Source organism: Gadus macrocephalus, chromosome 15 (assembly GCF_031168955.1).
Source record: "Gadus macrocephalus chromosome 15, ASM3116895v1".
NCBI lineage: Eukaryota > Metazoa > Chordata > Actinopteri > Gadiformes > Gadidae > Gadus > Gadus macrocephalus.
Genome location: NC_082396.1, coordinates 3,202,304 through 3,228,823, shown reverse-complemented (window position 1 = coordinate 3,228,823; position 26,520 = coordinate 3,202,304). Strand labels below are relative to the sequence as shown.

Sequence of the window (26,520 nt, the reverse complement as noted above, 5' to 3'; positions counted from 1 at the left end):
TAAGGCAGCACCGACATGCAGAATGAAGACGTCTCCTGTAGATTAAACTGAAGCCTTAGAACACTATAGAGGTGGTCCCGTCCGGCTGTGACCATTTGCAACATTTGAGTTAGAAAAACGTATGAGCTTGACAACTACATTTTTAATGGGGATTAAATACAATGTACGGTATGAAAATATCAGGTAAATGACACTTTCAAGCAGACAGTCCAGGCTCTGTTCAAATCTCATTTGTGGGGGACGGAGCCTCAGAGAAGAACCACGACGTGTAACAAACAGATGTTTGGTAATGAGGAATTAGATAACAATGGATTTGTTATAAACACTTGTAACTTGGTAGCAGTAATAATACTGGTAATCATCAGCAACGACATCGGAGTTCACACAATGACATCCATCGATTACTGTTATCTAACTCGTCATTTACTAAAAAAGTCCCAAGATATTCAGACGCAACATCTTAAACCTAGATAATTTTTTTCCCATTCAAATGAATTCACCATGTATTAATTCGTCACGTCCGAAAAAATGCCAATACTGACACAAAAAACTATAACCGGAAAGTGAGCGGATGTGACGCTCCAAAAACAAAGACCAGCGCGTCCCGGTAAGGCCGTGTTCCGTCAGCCTTGCGGTCCGTGGTCGCCTCAGACCGAGGGTATGGGGATCTGGTGCACGGAGGTGCTCTCAAAGTCCTGCAGGGCATCCTGGGGCGTGTGGTAGTGCATGGCCACGTAGGACTTGGCGAAGGCGAAGCTTTGGGAGCTCACGGGCTGCAGGCTGTTGGGGGAGCTGGGCCCGGCCGAGGGGCTGCTGTTGTAGATGCTGTAGTAGGGGTCGATGCGCGTGTTGATGGGCGTGGACGTGCTGGGGGGCCGGAGCTTGCGTCCCGCCGCGGGCCTGGGGCTGCCCGCGCAGTCCCTGGAGTTACTGGGCCCGCACGCCTGGTCGACCAGCCGCCGCAGGGGCTTGGGCGAGAGCACGTAGGCCGAGTTGGTCTCGTGGTGGGACGACTTGTTGCGGTTGACCTCCAGGCTGCCCTTGCCCATGGCGTGCAGCCGGGTCTTCTGCTTGCAGCACAGGAAGCCCAGCGCCGCCCACTGCAGGCAGCAGAGCACGCGGCGCCGCAGCCCGGCGCTGTTCCGCGAGTACACGAAGGGGTTGATGCCCGACTTGAGGAAGATGAGCACGAAGCTGCACAGTTCGAACTGGTAGTGGGCGAAGGTGCTCTCCGGCGAGAGCATGTCCTGCGCCAGGGACACGCCCATGGGCAGGCAGCACAGCAGCACGCAGAACACGATGACCACGCAGGTGATCACCGCCTTGGAGTCCTTGGCCGTGGCCAGGTTGACCGTGGACACCAGCTGGCAGCAGGTGGCGCCCTGGGCCGCCCCGCCGGGCACCACCGGCGGTGGCGGGGCGGCGCGGTTGGCGTACGCGTGCGTCTGCACGTGCTGCAGCTTGTTGTACGTCTGGTTGCGGTAGAGCGACGGCGCGCACTGCATGCCCTCGAAGCCCGCCACCAGGAGGGTGGTGGGGGGCGCGGGGGGCTGCGGCGGCGGCGGCGGCGGGCGCGTGGCGTCCACCGTGATGACGGGACACTTGCGCACCTGCGCGTTCTTTCGCAGCGTCTGGGCGATCATCAGGTAGGACACCGACACCACGGCCACGCAGAAGGCAAAGTCCGCCATGTAGGCGTACAGCACCACGCGCGCCCGCGAGCCCGACAGGCCGAAGTGGGGCAGGCAGGGGCCGTCCTTGCGCGGGTAGGCGCGCATGGTCAGCAGGGCGGCCATGGTGAAGCTGGAGGTCCACAGCAGGGCGGTGAGGGCCAGGGTGCAGGGGAAGGAGGCCGTGCGGTTGGGCTGCTGGCCCAGCACCATGCGCAGGCGGTGCAGGGCGATCACCGCCACCGTCTCCAGGGACATGATGATGAAGCCCGAGCTGGTGAGGTGGAAGGCGAAGCAGAAGCTCTTGGAGACGCCGTCGCCGCCGCCCGCGTCCAGGAAGAGCACCAGGGCGAACATGGGGGCGGTCACGCAGCAGATGAACAGGTCGCAGAAGGACAGGTTCAGGATCATGAAGTCAAAGTTGGTGCGGAACTTGCGGAAGGCCGGGTCGAAGAAGGAGAGGAACACCACCAGGTTGCCGTAGGAGCCCAGGCAGAAGATGAGGATGAGGAGGAGCGAGCAGGAGGTCAGGGTGGCCGTGTGGACCACGGCCCATCCTGTGTGGGACTGGGGGCTCAGGGTGCCGTTGAAGCCCAGCTGCTGCAGTCCGTCCATCAGGTTCGATGGCTCGCCTGTGGCGTTCATTGTAGCAACAGCGGGTTGAAAAGGCTCACAGGCTCATTTTTCTTGAGCACGGGGAGAGTCACAAGAGGGGGACAGCGACCGACAACTCCTCCATGGCTGATATCTAATTGGCAGAATGCTAGAAAAAAGATAAAATACATAGATTTGGTATTCTATCGACTCGAGCAATAGCCACACCGCGACGTATAGAATAGTAACGTTAGTGTAAAAACGGTGGCGCAACCAGTGTACTGTAGCCGATGGGGCTGTGACGTGATTTAACCAACATTGTACACACATAGATACATTTATACCGGCCACCCTTCGAATAGTATGCAGATGCTCTGCTTTATGTATGTGCAGGAGCATGACTTTAACGATTTCCAAAAGAAGGCCTTTTCAAGCTAACAGGATCACTATTGTCCGCTCTAATTAAAAAACCTCCATCACTGGCAGGCGCTTCCGAATGGGCATATTAAAATAAAACAGAACCTACCGCATTTAAATATCGTTGCGTATCCACCATCACCTTCCTCGATCAAATTAAAATCACATTTTGAGCTGGTCGATGGTGAATCTGCGTGCCTCGACATTAGAAAAATACGTATTTTCCGTGGGGCCACAAGAAAACAATGGCAATGAAGAAAAGAGCATCTAATGGACGTTTTTTTCCTTCACACGCTCTTTGCAGCGCACAGAGCTCAGAGGAGCGCACGCGAGTGCTCCTGACGTCACGTCCTTTCTCCGGGGCCGCGGCCATCGGACGTACAGGCGGGAGCGTGAAGTCACAGCCTACGCATCACAGCCATGTACTGCATTCAAGCAGAGGCGCGCGTGCTGTCCGTCAAGCGCACCTGACGTACTTCGTCATCAAAAGCCCTAATCATCAGAACATAATTTCTTTAATTTGATTCAAGACTTATGTTGCTCTATGGGTGAAGCAGACCGGTGAGATAAATGCCAGAACCAGGCTGAACAGAAGTTGACTACTAAAGTTGGAATATTATTCTACCACTATGGTCAAGTGGACCCATACGTTTACAGAATCCTGTCGTTTTTTTATGGTTTTGTTGGTCAATAACACCTTTAACATGACATACCTGTATAGCATATTATTTCAGTTTTAATTAGTAAATTTAGTACATTACATACATTTAATACTTGATGCATAGTAGGCAACTCGATCAACGACTGTTTATGTAATTAAGATTAAAAATACAAAACTTCCAGGATTTAGTAAATCATTTTATTGCATTTTTTTATTAAATATGCAAACAGACATCTAAAAAATAAAAAATAAAATGAACACTGCAGTTTTGGCACTACACTAAACATTAGTGAGGTACTAAAAAGCGTCAATTTGAGTGACTTCATTTGTCATGAAGAAAATAAAAGCGTACCAAAATAACGTTTATCTTGCTAGGTTATAGAAAAATAACAGATTATATGGAAATGGAGGGCTGTCATTTGAATCCGGCGTTGCTGTTGTTCGGTGTGGGTTGTGTTGAAAAAAAAAACAGAAAAGCTTCATCGCAAAAAACAAAGGTCCATCCATCATTTCAACGTAACCCTTCTGAAACAATAAATAAATAAATACGCTTATGCGTATGCTTGCTGAACATGCGTTGTATCCATTTACGTGATGCATGTAATCAAATGTCAATCAAACCGCCACACAAACATTGTGTACGTGTGTCCGTGTTGCAGTCTAAGACAGAAAAAGACTGCGTGCTATGGTCACTTGTAACGACTTCCCGACTGGAAGATGGTACAATTAGTCCTGTGGGGGACAATGTGTTGGCTCAGTGGTGGTACGCTTTCTAAATCATATAGTGGGACACACACAAAACATCAAACAAACAGACAAACACACAAACAGGCAAGCAGATGCACACGCAGGCACACACATACATACATACACACACACCCACTCCCAAGCTAATCACAACCCCTCCCCCTCAATTAAAAAAACACAATAAACAAAAGCCTGTACAGTAACCTCTCGCCCTGCAGAGCAGACTTCCCTGCGATGATTCAACCTTAAATATTAAGTATAGTAGAAATGTAAATAAGAGCTAGATACATAAATACACACTTTCGTAAGCCAATCATGATTCTCCGAGGTAGAGCCTCCTGCGGTTCCGTCAGAGAGTCACTCTTCTCCTCCTCGGGTCCGAGGTCATCTTGGACCAATGAAAACTCAAGAAATCCATTTAAAAAATAAGAAAAAGGGGAGGCTCTATAGGTGGTTCCTCCTCCTTCATGAGCAGACATCATTTCTGTGGAGGGAAACCATCACGACCCACTCAGCATGATGTCCACGATGGTTGGGGTGTGTGTGTGTGTGTGTGTGTGTGTGTGTCTGTGTTAGTACTTAACTGTGTAGCAACTGCAGTAGCTGCTATCATTGCTGTAACACGGGGAATTGGTTAGCCTAGCGATTGTTGTACTTGGTTCTATCTACATCCTTACTGTACCGACAGCGATATATTGTCGCACTTCTTATGACAAATGTACTTATTGTAAGTCGCTTTGGATAAAAGCGTCTGCTAAATGCCCTAAGTGTAAGAGTGTGTGTGTGTGTGTGTGTGTGTGTGTGTGTGTGTGTGTGTGTGTGTGTGTGTGTGTGTGTGTGTGTGTGTGTGTGTGTGTGTGTGTGTGTGTGTGTGTGTGTGTGTGTGTGTGTGTGTGTCGGACCGTGTCTAGGCGTAGTAGCAGGGGGACACCAGCAGGTCGGTCAGGACCACCAGCTGGTCATCGGTGAACTGCTGCTTGTGCTCCTGCCAGTTGTCGTGGTGCGTTCGGCGGAAGTTGGACAGAGTCTTCTTCACCGTCATCTGGGGAACCCAAAAGCGCCTCAGTGTGAAAAAAACGAATGAAGTAAACCTCACGAGTGCAGACACGTGTTCGTTCAAAACATGCGTGTTCACCGATTGACAGACACTCCACATCCACTAGTTAGTTACTTGTCTAAACGGGTCACAATCGTTATTAGTATTCTACTGCGCAGGTTCCATAAGACCACCTGGACATGTGTTGGGTGGGGAGGTGTGTTGTGTGGATGTTTGTGATCATCACGGATGGGGAGGTGTGTTGTGTTGATTTTTTTGTGATCATCATGGGTGGGGTGGTGTGTTGTGTTGATGTTTGTGATCATCATGGTTGTGTTGGTGTGTGCGTGTGTGTTTGTGATCATCATGGGTGGGGTGGTGGGTTGTGTTGATGTTTGTGATCATCATGGGTGTGTTGTGTTGATGTTTGTGATCATCATGGTTGTATTGGTGTGTGCGTGTGTGTTTGTGATCATCATGGGTGTGTTGTGTTGATGTTTGTGATCATCATGGTTGTATTGGTGTGTGCGTGTGTGTTTGTGATCATCATGGGTGTGTTGGTGTGTTGTGTTGATGTTTGTGATCATCATGGTTGTATTGGTGTGTGCGTGTGTGTTTGTGATCATCATGGGTGTGTTGTGTTGATGTTTGTGATCATCATGGTTGTATTGGTGTGTGCGTGTGTGTTTGTGATCATCATGGGTGTGTTGTGTTGATGTTTGGGATCATCATGGTTGTATTGGTGTGTGCGTGTGTGTTTGTGATCATCATGGGTGTGTTGGTGTGTTGTGTTGATGTTTGGGATCATCATGGTTGTGTTGGTGCGTGCGTGTGTGTGTGTTTGTGACCATATTGGGTGTGTGCGTGCGTGCGTGTACCTCGATGGGCTGTGTGTCGTTGAGGTGGGCGCTCAGGTCCATCAGCAGCTGGGGCATCCAGGTGGGCACGTCGTAGGGGCTGGACAGGATGCAGGCGCTCAGGCCCAGGACGCCCGCGTGGCGACGCATCAGATCTGCCCCGGGACAGAGAGGAGAGGCGTTCACAACCAGAGGGAACTGGATCTATCCAGCTAGATCTATCCAGCTAGATCTATCCATCTATCTCTATCCCCTATATCTATCCATCTATCCCACTTTATCTATCCAGCTAGATCTATCCAGCTATATCTATCCAGCTATATCTATCCAGCTACATCTATCCAGCTATATCTATCCACCTTTATAGTTATGAATACTATTAATTCCAAACTTCATATTTTCAGTTTTTTTCTATATAATTATAATAATTAATCTTCAGCGGAGCAAAGGCAACAGAAACAATTTCACTAAGGATAATAGCATGTATGCATATATATATATAAAAATTCCATATGTGAATATAAATGGTTGTGACTATGCATTGCTAATATTATGTTACAATAAACGGTTCAACATTATGTTGCAATGCCACTAAGCTCTACAAGTTTCTTTAAGGAGCCCGTCTTGCCAGCGGAGGGGACGGTGTCCACGGCCGAGCCCAGGGCCCTCGTCTTCTTCTTGGGCAGGCTGGTCTGGCAGAGAGCCTCAAAGTGGGCCTGCATGGAGGCGTCCATGGACAGGAAGTTGCACTGCAGGAAGCCGCTGAGCGTGGTGGCGGCCATTTCCCGTACCTGCCAAACACAGGCTCGCGTTACGTGGGATGGCAATTATGCGTTACTTTGTTGCCACGAATAAAAAAGGGATCAGGCCAACAGTCCGGGATCTGGTTTGCAAGGCAGGGGAGTTGCTCCAGCCCCCCCCCCCCATGGGTACAACCTTAGGAGGACCTTCCCTTACACAATCTACCACACGGTCACTGATGGTGGAAGTGCACACGGCTACGGTTGGTCTTCCTACTGCTGAAGGTGGGCCGTGATCCATCAAAATGTAGACTCAGACGGGCTTGGTGCTTCGAGGAGAAGGCTGCCTTGGTGTGGGTCTGGAAGGGAGGACATTCACTTGGCCAGATGTATGCTCGTCGGCCTTAAGGCTAATCCGATCCACTAATCAAGTGGTACTCCCGGAGGCATCGCGGGGCGACGTCCCGTGTGGTACAGTGGACGCATCGGGCACCGTTAGAGTAGGAACAAAGCTACCTGTGAAACCAAGCACACTCCCCCTTCTCTTCACACACACACACACACACTTTCCTTCTCTCTCTCTCTCTAATCCTCCTTGAATCAGAACACCGTCGCCATAGCAACAGATTACTGCAGCCCGTGGTTTCCATGGCGACGGCCAGAGGGCTGGAGGAGTATGGCGGGAGAGGGGGGGGGGGCGGGGGGATGGAGAGCCAGAAGGAGCGGCGTGCTGAATCATTACAGTGGAGCTGAAAGACAGCGTCTGAGGGGGGGGGGGGGGGGGGCCTGCAAGGGCACACGAACCTGCACCCCGGTAATTATAGAGTCGCCCCGTCTTAACATCCAGTGTCTCCCCGTCTCTGATCCCCCACATACGGCACCCTTTGCTTAACGCAGACCCCTTTGTCTATCACGGCGCGGCGGTGATCCGCTGATCGGCCATAGTGGGGTAAGGCCGTGTCCTGTTATAACAGTTTAAAACTAGGATCAACGACTATTTGAGGACTAAATGCACGTGTGCTGATATTGAACGTTGCTGGTGATCATGTTTAGATGATGTTAGATTGTCAATTTTCTTTTTGTCTTATGTTTGTTTTATACTGAATCTCAATGGGATTATTCCTGGTAAAATAAAAATATATAACGCTTGTCGTGTGCGTTTCTTGTTTGGTGAAGTGTGTGTGTGTGTGTGTGCGTGCGTTGTGTGTTCACCTCCAGCTGCTCGTCCTCCAGCAGGCTGACCACCAGCGCCCGGACCTGGTCCACCGAGCCCTGGTCGCTCATGAAGGTGAACAGGTTGTAGAAGACCATGATCTGCAGGTACGTGAGCACAGTGTAGCGGGCGTGCCAGGAGCTGCTGCCGGCGATCTGAGAGCGAGCGAGAGAGACAGAGACAGAGACAGAGACAGAGAGAGAGAGAGAGAGAGAGAGCGAGAGAGAGAGAGAGAGAGAGCGAGAGAGAGAGACAGAGACAGAGAAAGAGAAAGAGCGAGAGAGACCTGCGTCAGAGGTGATGCTCGCTGGCTGTCGCTCCAATCGGAGGGCAGTAGGACGAGATGGACGTGCCTTGCCCTGGATGACTAATAACCAAACCAGCCCTCACCCCCCATGCCCTCATCAACTGTACACATATAACTGTAGAGAGCGGCAGAAGCCTAATCAGCATTCATGAGCAGAATACAAGGCACTTCATTAAAAGGCCCTTTTACCAAAACACAAAGCCTTGCGCTGTGTGGGAGGCGTTCAAGTGGCCCGCTTGCTGATGCTGCATTGTTGGCACGCACAGCTCTCATTCAGCATTAATTAATGCTCCTAATGACACTATTAGCCGTGCAGCATAGTGTACACACACACACACACACACACACACACACACACACACACACACACACACACACACACACACACACACACACACACACACACACACACACACACACACACACACACACACACACACACACACACACACTTCTGCCACTCCAGACATCACATCCGGCGGGCGTCGTCATACGGGGTACCGCAACACTTTACGACAAACAAAACGGCGGTTATGACGCTGTGCATAAACATCTGAAAACACTACGCTGAGGCCGATGGCTCATTGAACAACTTTCCAACAAGAGGTGATATCTATGCAACACACAGCAATGCAATAATTACACTAACAAGAACAATAAAAAATATCATCCATTGAACAAGGATGGTAACGTTAATTATTTAAATCGACGGGAACACACGTGACGTAGCATACTGGCTCCATACACGTTAGGACTTGCAGCGTGACTGAAGGATTGCAAAGAGGGGGGGACTACAGTGTGCCAGTGTGAAACAAGGGGCCAGCGGGCCAACGGCGGGGGGGGGGGGGGGGGGTAAGGAGAAGGGAGGTGCGCGTGGATGACTCACCCCCTGCAGCACCCGGAGCACCAGGGGGATCTGCTCGGCGTAGAGGAGGCCCTGGGACATCAGCGACAGGCAGGTCTTGGCGTCTCTCTTCAGCTCGTCGTAGCTGTCGTCGTTCTCCACGGGGGCGATCTGGAGCCCGGGGGGGGGGACGGAGAGGGTCAAAGGCGGCGTTTTAAAACTGAAAGGATTTGATAATGATTCCCATACCGCTCGTGCAGGGGGACACACGGGAGTGGGTCCGTTTGTCGAAGACATTACACAAAGGATACATAACTGAAGACCGTCAAATTAGTGACGCTGAAGAACACGCTGCTTTCAAAACTAGTCTGATGTTTTTAATGGCGCAATCCGTCGTGTTGCTTTAATGTGCTGGGAGGTCTCCTAGGTGCGTTTAGTCCCACGAGCTGCTCGATGCCCCTCTGAACCGGCACTGAGGGAACACCTGTTTACTGCAGCAGACCTGCTGCCCTCAGCGTTACCAGAGCACAGCGAGCACAGCGGAAACCTCGACCCCGGTTTGTTTACAACACCGCTTAAGAATGTGCTTCGTCTCGGCCTTTTGTGGTCAGAAATCAATGAAGGCCGCTTTAATGAGACTATAAATCTGGATTAAAGCCGGATTACCAGCTAGCATTTGTGAGCGATGCAGCTAAACCGCTACTCTGACTTTAAATGGATTAAAAACCTGACGGAGGGGGTGGGGGGTATGGGTATAGGGGGGTGGGGGGGTGGGGGGTTACCTTGAAGAGCAAGGGGAGAAGCTGCAGCTGCTCTGGGACAGCGGTGGAGAAGGAGCGACCCGCGCTGGCAATCAGCCACTTGAGCACTGCGATACACACAGGAATGAATGAATGAATGAATGAATGAATGAATACATTTGAGTGGTCGTAACCAAAGGGGAGGGGCAGAAGCTTCAGCTTATATCAAGCTCCCCCTTTTCACATTTTTAAGAGTTACAAACAAATGTCATACATACAGTGTGTTTGCATATACACTTACCATACACATACATACATCATCATCATCACCATTATCAACGTTCTCATCGAGTGATACTACTCAATGTCTGTGCATTAGTACAGACGTTGATCGCTTGGATATCTTTTTAAGTTCCCTATGTTCTGTATTATTCACTAAACAAGCAATAAACCATTCTATAGTATGACCAGCACAACATTGGAAGCAGTCAACATATACACTGCTCTTTCCGTTAGGCCAGGCCTATGTGATGAGATGAATTGATGCATGGTTTGATATTATAACATCTTTAATTAACTAACACTATCTCTACTTCCTAACCCTGGGGGGGTTCCTCACCTGTCTTGAGCAGCTTGATGGCCTGCGTGCGCTCGTCAGGCTCGCCCACCTCGTTCTCCTCCATGACGTGGTTCTGGATCTCCTCGTCGCCCTCCATCAGAGGCTTGAGGCGCGCCACCACCCGCCGGGTGAAGTCGGCGATGCGCGGCGAGCTGGTGGGCTGCGTGTAGGGCAGGTTGACGTCGATCATGAAGATGTACGTCAGCACGCTGGAGGGAAGGAGGACAAAGTGAATACAGCGATATACACAATTCAAATATCAAATTTCAAATTATTTTGGAAATTCAATAATTCACATTCAAAATGGCAGAACGTTCTTCAATCAAATTTCAGGTAGATTAAAGTAATTTTATCAAAACTGAATTTTTTTTATTTACACTTGATTTTGTGCTTTTAATAAAATCTAATGATTTTGAAATTCAAACTGAATATTTAATTTAAATTAATTCTAAATTCAGTCCCGTTATTTTAAAATTTATATTTTTTTAACATTGTCCTTAACTCATTTGTAACAATTGTAACACACAAATCAACCCAGATGAAGGCTAGAGTGGGCCGTTACCTGCCGATGCGCTCGCGGACGTTCTTGTACACCTGGGTGAGCTTGGGCTCCAGGTACTGCAGCAGCCGGTGCAGCAGCTCTGGGACCCGCCACTCCTGCTGGGCCAGGCCTCCCTGCAGCACGTACAGACGGCTGGGGGGGGGGGGGGGGGGGGGAGAGACTGTCCATTAGACCCGGACAAACACACCCAACACCTGACTGGGGTGGTGCTGGGTAGGGCTGGGCGATTAATCCAATTTCGATCTCTATTTCGATTTTAACTCAACAAAATTAACATAATCGAGTTTTCGATTCATTTTTTTTTTTTTTTTTTTATGTTTTATAGAAAGTACAGAACAGGTGGATACATATCTGTACATTATTTTAGATTTGAACATTTTCTTTTGGACCATTTAAAAGTTATTTTAACACAAAGTGTTTTCAAGAGAGACATCCTGAATAAATGCATCATGTTTTAAAACCCAAAAAATAATCGTTTGAATAATCGTGATTTCAATATTGACCTAAATAATCGTGATTATGATTCTTTCCATAATCGATCAGCCCTAGTGGTGGTGCCGGTGATGGTGATGGTGCCAGACTACTCACCAGGCGTCCACAAAGGACCCCCCCTCTCCGTTCACGGGGGACTCCATCAGCATCTCAAACAGCCAGTGCAGCTTGCGTGGATCTCTGCTCTCCTGTGGACGACACGGAGAACATGATCAGGGTTGATGGCGCTGGATGAGGGATGATATTGACATGGTGGTGGTGGGGGGGGGGCTTACACATGCGGTGGCGATGCAGGTTCCCCAGTCTGCGTACGTCTCGATGGTGATGTTGGTCAGGGCCGTGCGAAGCAGTGGACACAGCACCTCCCAGAGGCCCTCCACCTGGGGGGGGGAGCAGAGCGACGCTTAGTCAACGACTGGATGTACAGCCATGACCTCTCACTGTTGATACATCTTAAAATGTACTTTTTTATTTTTATTTATTTGATTTGAAAATATGCAAGAAACATGTTGTCAAATGACAGAAACAAGGCTCAATTTTTATTTTTTCTTAACACGTTTGAAAAGGAGTGGAAAGAAGTATACACTAATTTAATCCCACCCCTTACTTTAAACTTTAAAGTAAGGGGTGGGATTAAACGAGTGCATACTTCTGGCTTGGCTTTAAAGCATGGCTTTAAAGTTTAAAGCTATGCAGCGAGACGTGGGTGCACAGTGGCTTGATTCCAGAACGACATTATAGGCGATGGATAATACATGAGAATAATACACTGAGAGGCATCCAGGGGGGTACCTTGACGTAGCTCCAGTGCTTGCAGCCCCGGATGAGGCCGGAGATGATCTCGGCCACGCAGCGCTGCTTGCTCTCGTGGGAGTCGGCCACCAGCCGCTGCAGGTGGGGCCGCAGCACCGGCACGAAGGCGTCGCTGAAGTTCCTGAACAGGCCCTGAGGGAGACGACAGCCGGGGGTCAGGAGAGGGGTGGGGTGTGGGGGGGGCTCGGCGGCTAGACCCCCCGAGGTTGACCGTGTGGAGGATGTGGCTTGTGACGACTTAGGTTCGGTTCCCGTCACCGATGGGCTGGCGGCGCGTGTTATTCCTAAAGATGCACCGAGTGCAATCTTCTTGGACGATTACGCTTTGTGATTCTTTTTAATGATGACTTTCTGATTTCGATTTTCTCTTAATGGACAGCCTCTGTCTCAACATTTTTGTAACTTTTCTTTCATGGAAAATGATACGACTTAAAACAAATCTCAAAATAAAAATGCACATTTTATACAAATAATAGATCTATACAACACTCTTAAATGAATGTAGTCATTCCAGGTAATCCATGGAGCCAAGCCCAATGTAATAACGATTTAGCCATAGATAGTGCCATCTTGCGGTGAAACAAATGACTTTACCCTTGAAACTGGAGAGAATGGGCTTCACCCTGCATGTTTTTAATTTGTTCAAGGTCCACACAAAAAAAGAAGCGTAGTCTTACAAAGTGGGGTCTCACCTTAAAGAGGCAGAACCTGCGGGGGCTGAACTTGTCCTTGCCCTTGCGGTCCTCCAGAGAGAGGAACTCTATCAGCTGGGCGATGAACACCGGGTCTGAGAAGTGGTCAAAGATGATCTGCTCCCGCTGTCATGAGAGAGAGAGAACAGAGAGACGTGACCGTCAGTGAAGGTGGGGGGATGTTTTATGTTGAAAAAGACGGCAATATTAAGCATGCATGTGGGATTCATCATCTAGCACACGCCTCCAACCTCGTTCATCTCCTCTCTGGTCAGGTTCTGCTTTGGCTGTTCCTCAGGTGGGGCGTACGACATTAGCTTTCTATACAATGGGTAAACAAAGATAATGTTAGAATGACACACACACTTACTTATGGCAGTCCATCGATTTCGATGAGGACGTTGCCCCAAATTAAATGTATGGACATTTATCGCGCACGCACACACACACACACACACACACACACACACACACACACACACACAGTCACACACACACACACACACAGTCACACACAGTCACACACACACACAGTCACACACACACACAGTCACACACACACACACACACACACACACACAGTCACACACACCTGGGCCAGCTGTAGTAGCCCCAGTGCGTCTTCTCCACGAACACACAGCTCTCCCAGTCCTGCTGGGTCTGTGGCAGGCTGTCGCTGTGGTACTGGAGCCACTGGTTGTCCGGTCGGTCCCCAGCGGCCAGACCGCTCGGCAGCTTCCCCCCGCCTGGGGTAGGGAGGAGGGCAGAGGGGACGTCAGACACGCCCCAGAGCCGACGGCGGTCATTCGTTAAGTGTGACTCCTGCTTACAGAGCTCCAGGGGGTTGACCGGCACTTTTTTATGGGGTCTCTTCAGTTGCTTCATGATCCCTGCCACGGCCGATATCGCCACCTGGTGGAGGGAAAGGGAACAGCTCAAAACGTCTAGAGAAATAGGATGAAGGGGACCTACAGAATGTCTGAAGAATAGTGTGTGGTCTGGGGCGGTTAACTAGGTAGATAGGAGTCTAGTTTACAACTACTTTTATATTCTGCTCGATTTTTATATCTGGTAAGTAGGTCACTGTGAATTATTGCTTAAAATATTATTGTTTTTTGAGTTACTTACATTTTATATCTTACTGTTTTATAGGATACAGAAAAGTTATATCAATAAATTTGTAGCAGCTTAAACGAGTAGTTTGAAACTTTTCAAACTGTTAAATATGTGAAAGCTCGGTTAGAACTGCCACTCCCTCTCGCTGTACTCTGAGCAATGACGATAAAAAGGAATCCTATTCTCCACTATAAAGGACGCATTGCATCACAGCAGGTGTGGTGCCCTTCGCCACGGTTTCGTCTCGTCATGTGTGCACCATGCATCTAGCCTGGCTACGGCCAGACCAAGCTCCATCGTAGATTGAGCTTGGTCCGGGGAGGCTGTTGTTATTTTCTTCAGCACAGGAGGCGTGATCAACGGGCCTAGGTCAACTGACTCTGTACGCGATTGGCTGCTTGCCGTCGCTTCCCTGTCGTCGTTGTGTTAAACCAGCCAATAGCGCGCCAGGGGGAAAGGCCCAGCTTGGTGATTGGCTCCCGCGAAAACGTATCGGAATCAGAAAGAAATGTATCGCTCTTCCCCAGACCCTTCGGGGGCGGGGGGGGCGCCCAGTCTACCGTGCATCACCTTGCGGACCAGCAGGGAGTCGTGGTTGAGGCTCTTGACGAAGAAGAGCACGGCGGGAGCGGGCAGCGGCAGGTCGTCCCTCAGGAGCAGCGAGAGGAAGCCGATGGCGATGTGCTCAAACTTCCACGGCCTGGTGGAGAGCCACAAGCTGTGTTAGCGCACGCAAGCTCCAGACACATCCTGTCGTGTGGGTAGCATCGCACAGGAATTAATTCCACTCACATGTCTCTGTTGCTGATGCCGTCCAGCAGATCAGCGACAAGCCTTTCATATTTCCTAGAAAAAGAGAAATAGTTGCCGGATGTCTTTTTTCGGAGAGTACACGTCATGCAGACAGGGGTAGGCATTGTACTCATGAGGGCATGGCTACGACCAAACCATTACAATTAAGCACTCGCCTGCGCCGTTTAAGCGCAGATTAACTCCAAGGAACAGATACCGATGGATGACTTCAAGGATGGAGCCCGGAGGGGCGGTGGTCTAACGATGTCCTCACCCCTCTGAGTCAGTGTTCTTGTTCTGCTGCGTCTTCCGTCCCACGGCCAACTCCTCCTCCGTGGGTACCGGCTGGGGAGGGACAGGCTTCCCGGCCACCATCAGTCTACTAGCCACCGCGATGCACGCCTCGGGAACCTAAGGCGAGACAGCAACACGTCACAATTTCACATTAGAAATATTCCCTCACTTCTGTTTACATTTCCTCAATTGATTCCATGAGACATCTTGGTTCTAAAGACAGACTTGAGAATAGGACCGCAAGTCGGGGGCTTGACTAGGATCGTCTTTATTGTCCCCGAGGTGCAATTTGGTTTGCAAACGGTAGTAAACACAGCCAATACGTGTCATAAAATAAAAACAATAAAGAAAAATATGGAATGAGATATAAAGGGTTCATCAGCCCTAGTTAAAGTGTGTGGCCCTCCTATGGAAAGTGGACTGCATGGCACTGGGGAATTTGGGGTCTCTCTATCTTGCACGCTTACCGAGAAGTCGATGCCGATGGTCTCGTACTGCCGGTGGATCTTGTCTGCCAGGTCGTCAAACAGGCGCACGATGGAGGGCTTCTCCAGGGACATGGCGGAGCTGAGCCCCGAGTGCACGATGGCCGGCCACGTCAGGGTGATGCAGTCCCAGTCGTGCAGGTTGGCGAGGCACACGCCGCTGTGGTTCCCCAGGAGACAGTACAAGGCGCCCTGCGGACAGAGGCACGCGCGCGGGGGTCAGTTGAACAGCCGAGATGGGAACACATCCGTTACCTAGCTGTAGGCTTCCTTTGCCGAGAATGAATTTGCCATCAGTTGCACACAAGATAGTTATTATAGTATAATGATTAGTGATCAAACAATATATCGGCCGGCCGATATTTGCGTTTTTTACGTGTAACGGCATCCGCCGATACTGAAGAAAATCGGTATCGGCGGTAGGGCTTTGACTTTTTGCCAAAAAATCATATTCGAAGTTTGTTAGTTTATTAATATTGATATTTTAATATGTTTGAATATTTATTAATAATATTTTTCCCATTAAATGCCTTCAGTAAGACCTGGATAGGGCTTCGCGAGGTTTGTTTACCGGCGTTGCTATGGTTACCGGTCTTGCGATTATTTTTTTGATACTCAAATTATATTCGAATAACGAAGTTCGGAGTCAAAGCCCTAATCGGCGGCGTATCGGTCATCGGCTAAGGCTGATGAAAAAAATCGGTATCAGTCCTAAAAAATCGATATGGGTCTATCCCTAATAATGATGTCTGACCCGCACAAGTCATTAAGAAAAGAAAGGGCCAATAAGAGAAGTGGCAGGGATGTAAACTGAGGCGAGAGCATTGATTGATAGAAATAATCCCACGTCTCAACAGACCCTACGTAGTTTGAACCGAGTCTGACCGCGGATTCGATTGTTATTACTTGGCATTTCTCTCATTCCTCCTCGGCGGTACATACTTTGAATTGCTGCTGCGTGACGTCTCTGCGGTTGGGTTTGAGGAACTCCAGCACGTGGGGGATGAGGTCTCGGCAGCAGAAGTTGTAGGTTCCCAGAGCGGTGAAGAAAACCCCCTGGGCCCGACTCCGCACCTGGCAGGAGGAACGGCCGGCAGCCCAAGGTCAACACGTCAGTCAGAGCCGGCAGGGGCTTGGCACTAAGTGCTAACCGCCTGTAGAGTCGCAGAGTGTGTTACGAAAACACACAGCCGCGTTGACGCCTCACCTGGCTGTACGTGCTGGTGGAAAGTCTCAGCAGATCCTTCATGAGGTCCTGGTGAACGCTCCTGTACTGGCAGCCTTCCATCGTCAGCTTACGTAGCTGCAAAGTGACGGCCGAGAGAATACAATGTTTACGTATGTGGGGGGGAAGGGGGGGGGAGCATGACTCATTTGTGGCGTTACCCGTCGCCCCACGGGGAGCTTATGTACCTCGTGTTGGAGCATGACTCGGTCTATGAGCAAGGCCCTGATGTGCTGCTTCCTGCCGTGAAGCTGAGAAGGAAAAATGGTACATCATTAAATTGACACGCTTCGTTATTTTGCGGTTGCACGCAGACGTCTGGATGCCTCGAAGAAACTCGCTCACTCTGTTCTCCATCGATTTCTTCACGAGGTTGAACCTCTTCCAGCGGGAGTCAAACTCGTGCTTGTGGGAGCCTTTGAAGTGCAACAGGTCACTGATGATCTGTGCAAAGACGCAGATGTAAGACAGGTCACCGTACAGCAGCATGGGAATCGTTTCATGTTCACGGCCCCTTCTCTTTACAAAGGATGTCTACAGCCCGCTCTTCAATCCTGCCTTACCTTGATTATGGAGAACAGGGACTTGGTGTCGTCCTCAGAGTGCTCCAGGATGTAGTCTGAAACAAACAGGGGAAGAGCCGTTGTTTACTTGGATGAGAGACATGATATCTAGGGGGTGTGACGATTCACTCAGCTCACGATTCGATACGATACACGATATAGGGGTGTGACGATTCACTCAGCTCACGATTCGATACGATACACGATATCGGGTTCACGAGTCGATATTATAACGATGTTTTGAACAAAACTTGAATGAAGAAAATGTATGTTGTTTATTTTAGAGACACAAAATATGAAAAACAATGCCATTTGCCCTTTGTTTCCATTTCTTGTGAAATTGTGTTATAGTAACATGGTATAGACTAATCCTCATGTCATAAATGGCAATAAACAAAAAGGTTTTTCTTAGTCTATACTATTTTTAAGTGCAAACTTATATCCATAAATAAAGTATGAAAAAAACATTCAACTTACGAAGCAGCTGTCTCATCACACTACAGATGGCGTCCCTGTAGTTCTCCCTGGACACATCTGCAGACAGGGAGCAACATGGTTAGTCCACAGGACATGGCTGCTACCACTACACTATGTGGAACACGACCTTGCCTTTATCCTGCCCGGTTCCCCTTGAGGCACTTACCGTACTCCCTTCCGATGTAGAGGCGAGTCTCCTCCAGATTCACCATACTCTGAACCCTAGAGATGAGAGGAGGTGGCGCAAAGTCATGCGTGACCGTCACAAGTGGTTGAACTGAGAATAGAAGGTCCTTTGGTCAAGAAATATTAAAAGCGAGGAAGGTTCCCCAACGCTAGGAATAGAGAACGTAAAAACAGGAATGAAGGGGAAGCTCATTTGTTTGAGCTGTTAAAATGCGTTAATGCACGAGACCACTTCGAATGGTTCGCCAGATAATCTCCCTCTTGCCTCTCCACACTAAACACTAATCGTGGCATAATTCGTTGCTGGCGCTTGACTCCTCTTCGGTGAATAGTGTTGCGTGTACACATTTGTATTGCAGCCGCTCACAGTTCAGAGACTGGCTCTCCTTTCAGGGGAGGCATCAGGCTCCCAGCTCCCAAGAGGCAGTGCTGAACGATGGCCAAACTCTGCAGGACGTCCTCCCTGGAACCCACAAAGTTAACCACCCGTTAAAACTGCATACATCAGCACAGATAACAACGTTCATAATTCATAACAGCAGATATTAACAAGGTGGTTGATTCACTACCGGCTCATCTCCAGCTCTCCCTGCGAGAACCTCTGGAGGCGCTGCAGTTCCGGCTGGAGGATGAGGTCCAGGATGTAGAAGGCGAACGAGGTCTCCTCCACGCAGGGCACGTGCCACTGGATGTCAAGGTTCCACAGGTCCCCGGGCCGGCCCCAGTCCTGCACGCCGGGCGACGACGCAAAAAGCACAAAGAGACACCGATCAGCGCTGGGTCTCACTGCGTGTGGTGTGACCCGACTGAGAGTTATGCCTGGTGAGGAGTCAAATCTCGTTCGGTCTTTTTATTATTATTAGGTACAATACCCCGGAGAGAATATAGCACCACTAGAGTCAAGTTGTACGACCATGGTCACAGCAATTTGGATTGACCCGTTCACTTGGCAGACTCTCTTTCTTTATGGAAGCGGAGGCTGCTTTATGAATGGCTGATTAAACACAACCCATTGTAGGTCTGCACTACAGCCATCTATTCTGAGAACCAGCCAGAAAGGAACCTCGTCTTGTCCACTATGCAGAAAAGAGGTTAACCACCTTAGAAACCCACTACAACGGAAACGTTTTGGATTTCGACAATAAAGACAAACATAAGCCCTTTTTGTGTCTGAGCGGACACTTTTAGTACTTTGCGGTGGACTTGCCTTTGTGTCGCATGGGGTGTGGTTTGCATCATTTGTTGCTTTCCTAACAGATCCGTTGCTATACTGGAGAGCTTTGTATAATACTCTGCCCTGTTTGGTATACACAAGAATGTGATACAATGCATTCCACTTGCATCAAATAAATACTGGGTGCAAGCGCTCTACAAGAATTCTGCTTGCGATTTAAATAAGGAAGTAAAAAAATATATATCGATACTACATCCCTATAATGCTGTATAATACGGAAATACCACATTTAAGTTTCAAATGTTGACAGTTTCAGAGTAGCACATTTGAAAGACAAAGGGCCACCAAGCCTGTAAAGAATCTAAAGAACCGCAATTAGTAAGGGTGCACGTTCAATAAGAGTACTTTTTACATTAAGTTTTCTTTAGCTATGAATAACATGCAACCCCTTATCCGACTCTGTGCGCGTGCATGCGCGTGCATGCGCGTGCATCACCTTGATGGGCAGCCGGTCCCTGGAGTGCTGGTGGAAGCCACCGGGCATGCTGCAGTACTCGGTGGGGTAGATGAGTGCGGTGGAGCGCAGGATATGGTGGAGCATGTTGCAGGCCAGGGTGTAGCCCTGCTTGCACTTGAGGCGAAGAGTGAGCTGCAGGATCTGCACCAGCTGTGTCCGGTAGGGCAGGACCTTGTCCCCGTCCACACGGGTCACCTGGGGGGGGGTGGAGAGATGGCCATCGTGAGCGTCCAGCAAACTCAGATCTTGTCAAATGGTTATTGCTTGTTCCGTCTACATTTTAATATGGATACTTCTGCTAATAATTCGGCACTACATGTATTTAATATTGTATTAGTACTACAGTATTGCATTTTTATAACCCTATGATATAATATATTAGTATTATATCAATAATGTATGTGGTTCTGATACGAGTTATGGAATAGAATAGAATTCTTTATTGTCATTGCACAGGATACAAAGAAATTGGATGGTAGTCCTCTTGGTGCTTTATAAAAATAGATATAGTTATGCATAAAATATAAAACAATACTATAATAATATGCTGTTGTGATTTATGTTTTCTTTCAGGTTTTGTCTGCACTAGTAGATGGGTTGGGGGCTGCAGAGGGCAAGCATTCCCCGGCAGTGGACTTGTCCTTGCATGTGCCCAATGAACCAAGTCTCCCGGCCTCCAACGTACCTCGGAGAGCAGCTGGAGATTCCACAGCAGCTCCTTGTCCAGCTCCTCCTCGTTCAACACCTCCTCATCTGGGGAAGCGATGCAGTGTGCAGAGAATGACTAACCAGGAAGCTCCCCAGGTCGTGCTGCATTGGTCTAGTGTGCGCGGTTTCAGATGTGTTTTAATGCATGCGTTGGAAAACGACTGATCCAAGGGGCGAAAAACCTTCTGCAAATGCAAGGCTGGACGCCATTCGCAACGTTGCTTTATTGGAACTGATGTACTGTGAGCTGCTGCTTGACCAGTGTGAATGAGGCGTGACACTAATACCGTTCGCGTGTCTCTGGTGAATATGACTCGTCCACTTACTGACAGCTATCTGGTTTATGGCGTTGCAGCAGTGCGGCACGAAGCGCTTCAAGGCCTCCACGGGGTTACACTGCGAACAGGAGAAGCAGAGGCGTGAGAACCGCGGCAACGCAAGGAGACACTAGCTGTCCGTCTGCCTGTGTGTGTGTGTGCGTGTAAGTGTGTGTGCGCGTTACCTTGGAGGCCGCCCTGCACATGTCCGCCACCATCCTCCCAGCCACACGGGTCTCAAAGATGTTGGTGGTGGCAAAGTTGAACACCTTTTTCAGCGCCACCTGCACAAATCAAACCAGACACGTGTCAATATACTAGAATGTATCAATCAGGGTTTCCCCCAGCAGTGTATGGTTAAGGCGACCGCCTTAACAACAATAGGGCCCCGCCTTGACTACCAATGTATAAAAAAATATATATCTATATAAAAAATATTTTTTTTATTTATTTTCATATATTTGTTTTTATTATTATGCAATCACAAGTAGAAGTTCAAAACTCTCGTAGGGAAAGAAAACATACTTCCATCAACTACAAAAAAATAAAGCTAAATAATGCATCGTAATACTGAAATTGCAGTCCATTTTCTGGGGGAAACACTGATCATACACTAGATAGGTGTGTGTTACAGACAGAGAGCGAGACAGAGACCCAGACAGAGAGAGAGCGCAGGAGAGAGAGAGCGCAGGAGAGAGAGAGCGATGGAGATGAGGAGGAGCGGAAGCACAGAAAGAGACAGAAATAGAGAAGGGAAGGTAGGCTGGAAGGCGAGACTCGCCTTGAAGATCTCCAAGGAGCACTGGGTGAGGATGGTGCTGAAGGTGGAGGAGAGGCCCAGCTCCACCAGGCTCTCCAGGTGAGTCATCTTCTCCGTCTCCGTCTCCTCGCGAGTCTGCTCCAGAGTGCTGCTGTCTATCAGCGCAAAACACCTTGAAGAACGCACACACACACACACACACACACACACACACACACACACGTTACTTACTGCCCCAGCTCCTGATAATAAATCAATCAATCCTTTATTTAACCATGTAAGAAAACTCATTGAGATTAAAAACTCTTTGACAAGAAAGACCAGGCCACGAAGGCAGCACTATGATAAACCACACTCAGCATCAGTTATTATAAAATACAAGATTAGGGACTATTAACACCATGTAACACACATAAACATTGAAAGGGGACAATGGAATGCAATGGATTGTACAAAGAAACTGTTAATGCTTTGCTAAACCAAGTAGTTAACACGTTGGTTTTTCATCAACCCTACAGAACCCAAAAATATCCAAGCAGCAAGAAATAGATTAAAATACCTATCCATGAACTGAAGGACAAAGTCTTCAAATTCCGCTGAAGCTGAGCACAGCTTTCGCTCCACCTGAAATGCCGAAGGAGATTCCAGATGTAACAATGCAATCCGGCTCCGGGGCCATGACTACCGCCACGGTCAACAAAGACACAACACATTTGCTAAGAGTGACTCACCTCCGTCAGGTCTGTCCGCTCATGCAGGGCAGAGGAGCAGTCGACCAAAGGCACCAGCGTCACAAACGTAGCGATGAATTGGAAGGTTATCTGCAGGGTTAGGGGTGATGACGTTCAGAGATTAACAGGCTGTCCTGGCTTCACTAAAACCAGAGTTCCCGTTGTCCGGTAATTACCGGTCTTTGACCGGAAGAAAATGAGGAGGACCGAAAATTCTAAAATGTCTCCGGTCAGAATGACCGATTGGAAATAAGGCCCCGTCCACACGGAGCCGAAACGGGCGAAAACGATCCGGTTTCGTTTTATGCGGAATATTCAAGGCGCTGGTTCTCCACAGAAAAAAGTGGAGGGCATCAACCCTGTGCGCATACAGCCTGCGCGCTGTATACAAACATTCAGTCACGAGGAGATTCAACCTTTTAAGAATGTGTTCATTTGAATTGTGTTTAAATATGCTACAGTGGTCATTTGTTTAGCCAATTCATGTAAAACAACGATGGTTTTGATTGTAGCGTAGCCTGTGTGATAAAATAAATAAGTTGTTACATTTCGTGCACTCGCTCAAATTGATCGCTATAGACTACCGTAGGTTTATGAACTAAACGCCGGCAAGCTTTGCGGAGTACCGGTATTTAACAACCATGGCAAATCAAAATATGATCACACACTTCTTCTTCTTTATATAGCCTGCCTATCAATTTTAAGTGCAATAAACACAGACAATATCCGACATTTTTTTTTCCAATTTGACCGGTAAAATGAAACCTTCCCGGTCACATGACCGGCACCAATTTCTTCTAGCGGAAGCACTGACTAAACATCAGTTTCCTGTATCATTTCTCAAAATGACGTCCGTGTATGGGCTCTACCCGGAGCACCGGAGCTCTGTGAGCAGGGGGGGGGGGGGGGGGAAAACGGGCGGGACACCCACCATGCACTTGCTGAAGTCGTTGGGGTCGACCCCAGGCAGGGCTCGGACCAGCAGGGGCAGCATGTGAGTGGGCCCCTCGGGGAAACGCTGGCCCCCAGACACAAGGCTCCGGGCCACGCCGATCATGCAGCTGAGGGTGGCAGTCAGCTGGTGGGGCTCCGTCAGGGTCTCCATGGCGGGGTAGGTCCTGTCAATCAAAGACCACGTTCATCATCATCATCATCATCATCATCAACATCATCATTCTCCTCATCCTCCTAAGAAGGAGGAGGTAAGGATGATAAGACGGACATTGTACCGTCTGTCCTGTGAGTTTCATTAGGAGTAAAAACTTATTGAAAATACATTATCGTAAATCTTCCGAGGTAACAAATGGATGACACTTCTAAGGATGTCCAATGTTGAAATAAATTAGCAAAACGGTCAACGTATTTATCTGATGGTTGACACATTAATCTATACAATCTGCAAACTGGGAGCAAGGGAAGGTTGGGGACGCATGTGGAAGAGGCCTTTAGGAAATGGAAAATCAAAAGGAATGACGTCGTGGTCACACCGTCCAAGTTGTTGGATAAATAACATTGCCCGGAAAACCAAAGTGAGACAACCATTCATATCTTCAGTGTTTGTCGTTGTCTGTTGTAGTTCTTTCAATTGTCTTTTTCCTCTCCCTGACTGTACGCAACCAATGAGAGCTCATCAGATTTCACCGTTTTCCACACATGTAATCGAGGCTAATGTAATCCTATTCCTCCTCTTGTAATCAAGAGGCATAAGAGTTCACCATTCCCAAAACACAACAGGTCTGAAGCGCCACTTTAAAAACAAAGCGTCACCAGCCCAACTCACTCAGTCTTCAGAAATGTAAAAGTACAATGGAATCAAGGGGCCTTAGGGTTTAAATAAAAACAACCACACCAACACTAAGTCATACACACTCTTCAGACTTCCCAAACACTTAGTAAAAACACCCCAACTCAAAATAAACAAGAAAAGAAAAGTACAATGGAATCAAATGGAATCGTCCAAAGAAACACGTCAATAACCACCACCGTGTGCTACAGCGCCACCCCCCCCCCCCATCACCACTCACTTCTCCAGCACCGGGGGGATGACCAGCTCGGGCCTCATGAGGGCCAGGTTCTGCAGGGCCTGGGCCGCGTCGAGGCTGCCCGTCTTGCTGAACATGGCCAGTAGCACCGGCTGCATCATGCTCTGCACAAAGTCTGTGATGTTCTCCTCCGTGAGCTTGTGGCTCTCAGGCACCGGCGTGAGCCAGGTGGCCTTGCGGTAGCGCTCGCGGTGCAGACGCCGCACCACGGCGGCGGGAAGCCTCTGGAGGAGCTTCATCAGCTTCATCTGGAGGAGAGGAGCGTACGGAGGAACGCATTGTGAGACATAGGGAAGAGAGTGCCAGGGTGCGGCCGCCTGGCCTTTAGAAGAGACAGGACGCACTGAGCTGTAACGGAGGGTAGCAGAGAACCATGTGGAGGACACACACACACACACACTAGGAATGCGCGATATAAACGATATACGATATAAACGATAAAAAATGACCTACGATAGAGATTTTAGTTATATTGCTCTATCGCGATAATGTATGTTTGACGCGATCTATCCATGACTCGCGAAATATAAAGAGCCACGAGCTGTAACCGTCTGCAACGCATCGTCCGCGACCCGCGAATTTTAAAAAGAGCCACGAGCTGCAACCAGCTGCATCGCATCATCCGCGACACGCGAAATTTAAAGAGCCACGAGCTGCAACATGCTGCAACGCATCGTCCGCGACCCGCGGAATTTAAAGAGCCACGAGCTGCAACCGGCTGCAACGCATCGTCCGCGACCCGCGGAATTTAAAGAGCCATGAGCTCCAACCGGCTTCAACGCATCATCGTCATCTAAGTAAATATGGCTGAAAGCGAAACGGAGGAGCTGGTGATTGCTCTCATTTCATGTTCATTTCAAAATTATATGCGTTCATTTTCCACTTATTGTTTTATGTTTTAATAGCAAGTATCTGTGCACACACTTGGAAGATTTTTCTTTATTTAAAATAGCCATGCCTAATACTGGACGTATTTCCCTAATTCACAGTATCCGTTTCTTTATTAACAAGACACCACCAATTTTTATTTCATTAAGGGAAGTATACGTCATTACACAGAAGATTTTTTTTCTTTTTTAAAGTCTCTGCAGCTACAACATTATGTTGTATGATTAGTTTTGCACAATAAATGTTCTCAAAACGACATACATTTAGCAGTTTAGCTTTCCTTAGAGTCTATGTAACCTGTTCTGAAATGGTTCTATTATGATTTATATATCGTGATATATATCGTTATCGCAATAGGTTGCATGTATATCGCAATATGAATTTTAGGCCATATCGCCCATCCCTAACACACACACACACGCACACACACGCACACGCTTAAAGATTATACTGAATGACTGTCTATCTTTCATCAAGGAAATGGAGACTCTTGTTTTGCTGGGGTCTGGGTTTTGATTGCATGCCAGGGGTTTGTGTTTTGATTTACGTGTAACCTACACTTTAGTATCTGTGTTCTCTGGGACCCGCTATCCATTCGAGTGGATAAATCTTGTATTAAGCAGCATGAGTAATGCGAGTCACTGTCAACTGATTTGTGATTCCATTTCATTTGTCGGAGGTTGATTGTCTTTTTGGGAAGCATGCTTACAATGAAGGAATGGTGGCATTCCTGTATTTATTCTAGCATGAAAATCTATAAAGGGCGAGTAATTGATATACTATTTTTTTTTTTTTTTTGGGGGGTGGGGGGGGGGTTCCTTCAATAAGAGATTATTCGCACACAGAACAGATTGCAAAACACTGTTTACATGAAAGGAGAATACTGCTGAGGGAAATATTATCGCTTAGGTTTCCCGGCACTAGTGCAGAGAGTAAACACTGAACTTCCCCCTGGAAAAGATTACATGTCTTGTCTATGAACACGGATCCCAGAGTGGATGGAGGGGGCGAGTGGGCCCTGAAAAAAGAAAGGCATGTAGCATGATCCTAATGCCCTTTAATAGCACCCCCACGGTGCTGTAAACACACTCATGTCATTTCCTATCACTCCAGGTTTTCTGGAAGCTACAGAATCTTTCTGGAAAAACTCCAGAAGATTTTTCTATGATTCATTTCTTTCTATAGTGAAATGGTTTCTTCCATTGTCCACGAACACATAGGAAGAAGTGAAAAACACCTCA

The 26,520-nt window shown here is 48.4% G+C and overlaps 2 protein-coding genes across 6 annotated transcripts in view; both read right to left on the bottom strand.

The window, feature by feature from the left end:
- Nucleotides 1-122: 122 nt before the first annotated feature.
- gpr75 (G protein-coupled receptor 75) lies at nt 123-3,203 on the bottom strand. Its single transcript, XM_060073351.1, has 2 exons — nt 2,791-3,203; nt 123-2,433 (listed from the first exon to the last, which is right to left on the bottom strand). Exon 2 carries the CDS (start codon nt 2,313-2,315, stop codon nt 648-650), a length of 1,668 nt encoding a protein of 555 aa, XP_059929334.1. The 5' UTR covers nt 2,316-2,433; nt 2,791-3,203; the 3' UTR covers nt 123-647.
- A 315-nt stretch (nt 3,204-3,518) lies between these two features.
- Nucleotides 3,519-26,520, bottom strand: part of psme4a (proteasome activator subunit 4a) — a 32,947-nt gene continuing 9,945 nt past the window's right edge. For 3 of the 5 annotated variants that reach the window (XM_060073312.1, XM_060073313.1, XM_060073316.1), the window contains 37 exons: nt 24,374-24,639; nt 23,281-23,467; nt 22,350-22,439; nt 22,178-22,242; nt 21,640-21,790; nt 21,044-21,142; nt 20,868-20,937; nt 20,519-20,586; nt 19,813-20,028; nt 18,712-18,869; nt 18,510-18,605; nt 18,123-18,178; nt 17,957-18,013; nt 17,480-17,535; nt 17,262-17,360; nt 17,105-17,167; nt 16,899-16,994; nt 16,634-16,765; nt 15,674-15,883; nt 15,187-15,323; nt 14,913-14,966; nt 14,691-14,820; nt 13,597-13,916; nt 13,256-13,325; nt 13,005-13,130; nt 12,292-12,444; nt 11,775-11,879; nt 11,596-11,687; nt 11,008-11,139; nt 10,446-10,654; nt 9,869-9,954; nt 9,129-9,257; nt 7,935-8,090; nt 6,611-6,773; nt 6,004-6,137; nt 4,992-5,131; nt 3,519-4,573 (listed from right to left, as the gene is read on the bottom strand). In XM_060073312.1, the coding sequence (XP_059929295.1) occupies nt 4,997-5,131; nt 6,004-6,137; nt 6,611-6,773; nt 7,935-8,090; nt 9,129-9,257; nt 9,869-9,954; nt 10,446-10,654; nt 11,008-11,139; nt 11,596-11,687; nt 11,775-11,879; nt 12,292-12,444; nt 13,005-13,130; nt 13,256-13,325; nt 13,597-13,916; nt 14,691-14,820; nt 14,913-14,966; nt 15,187-15,323; nt 15,674-15,883; nt 16,634-16,765; nt 16,899-16,994; nt 17,105-17,167; nt 17,262-17,360; nt 17,480-17,535; nt 17,957-18,013; nt 18,123-18,178; nt 18,510-18,605; nt 18,712-18,869; nt 19,813-20,028; nt 20,519-20,586; nt 20,868-20,937; nt 21,044-21,142; nt 21,640-21,790; nt 22,178-22,242; nt 22,350-22,439; nt 23,281-23,467; nt 24,374-24,639 (4,566 nt within the window). In that variant the 3' untranslated portion in view covers nt 3,519-4,573; nt 4,992-4,996. The remainder of the gene's footprint in view (nt 4,574-4,991; nt 5,132-6,003; nt 6,138-6,610; nt 6,774-7,934; nt 8,091-9,128; nt 9,258-9,868; nt 9,955-10,445; nt 10,655-11,007; nt 11,140-11,595; nt 11,688-11,774; nt 11,880-12,291; nt 12,445-13,004; nt 13,131-13,255; nt 13,326-13,596; nt 13,917-14,690; nt 14,821-14,912; nt 14,967-15,186; nt 15,324-15,673; nt 15,884-16,633; nt 16,766-16,898; nt 16,995-17,104; nt 17,168-17,261; nt 17,361-17,479; nt 17,536-17,956; nt 18,014-18,122; nt 18,179-18,509; nt 18,606-18,711; nt 18,870-19,812; nt 20,029-20,518; nt 20,587-20,867; nt 20,938-21,043; nt 21,143-21,639; nt 21,791-22,177; nt 22,243-22,349; nt 22,440-23,280; nt 23,468-24,373; nt 24,640-26,520) is intronic. The other 2 variants (XM_060073314.1, XM_060073315.1) reach the window with 1 other exon arrangement.

Coding starts and splice junctions, on each gene's coding strand:
- gpr75 (XM_060073351.1), bottom strand. CDS start 2,315: ATGAACGCCACAGGCGAGCCATCGAACCTGATGGACGGACTGCAGCAG.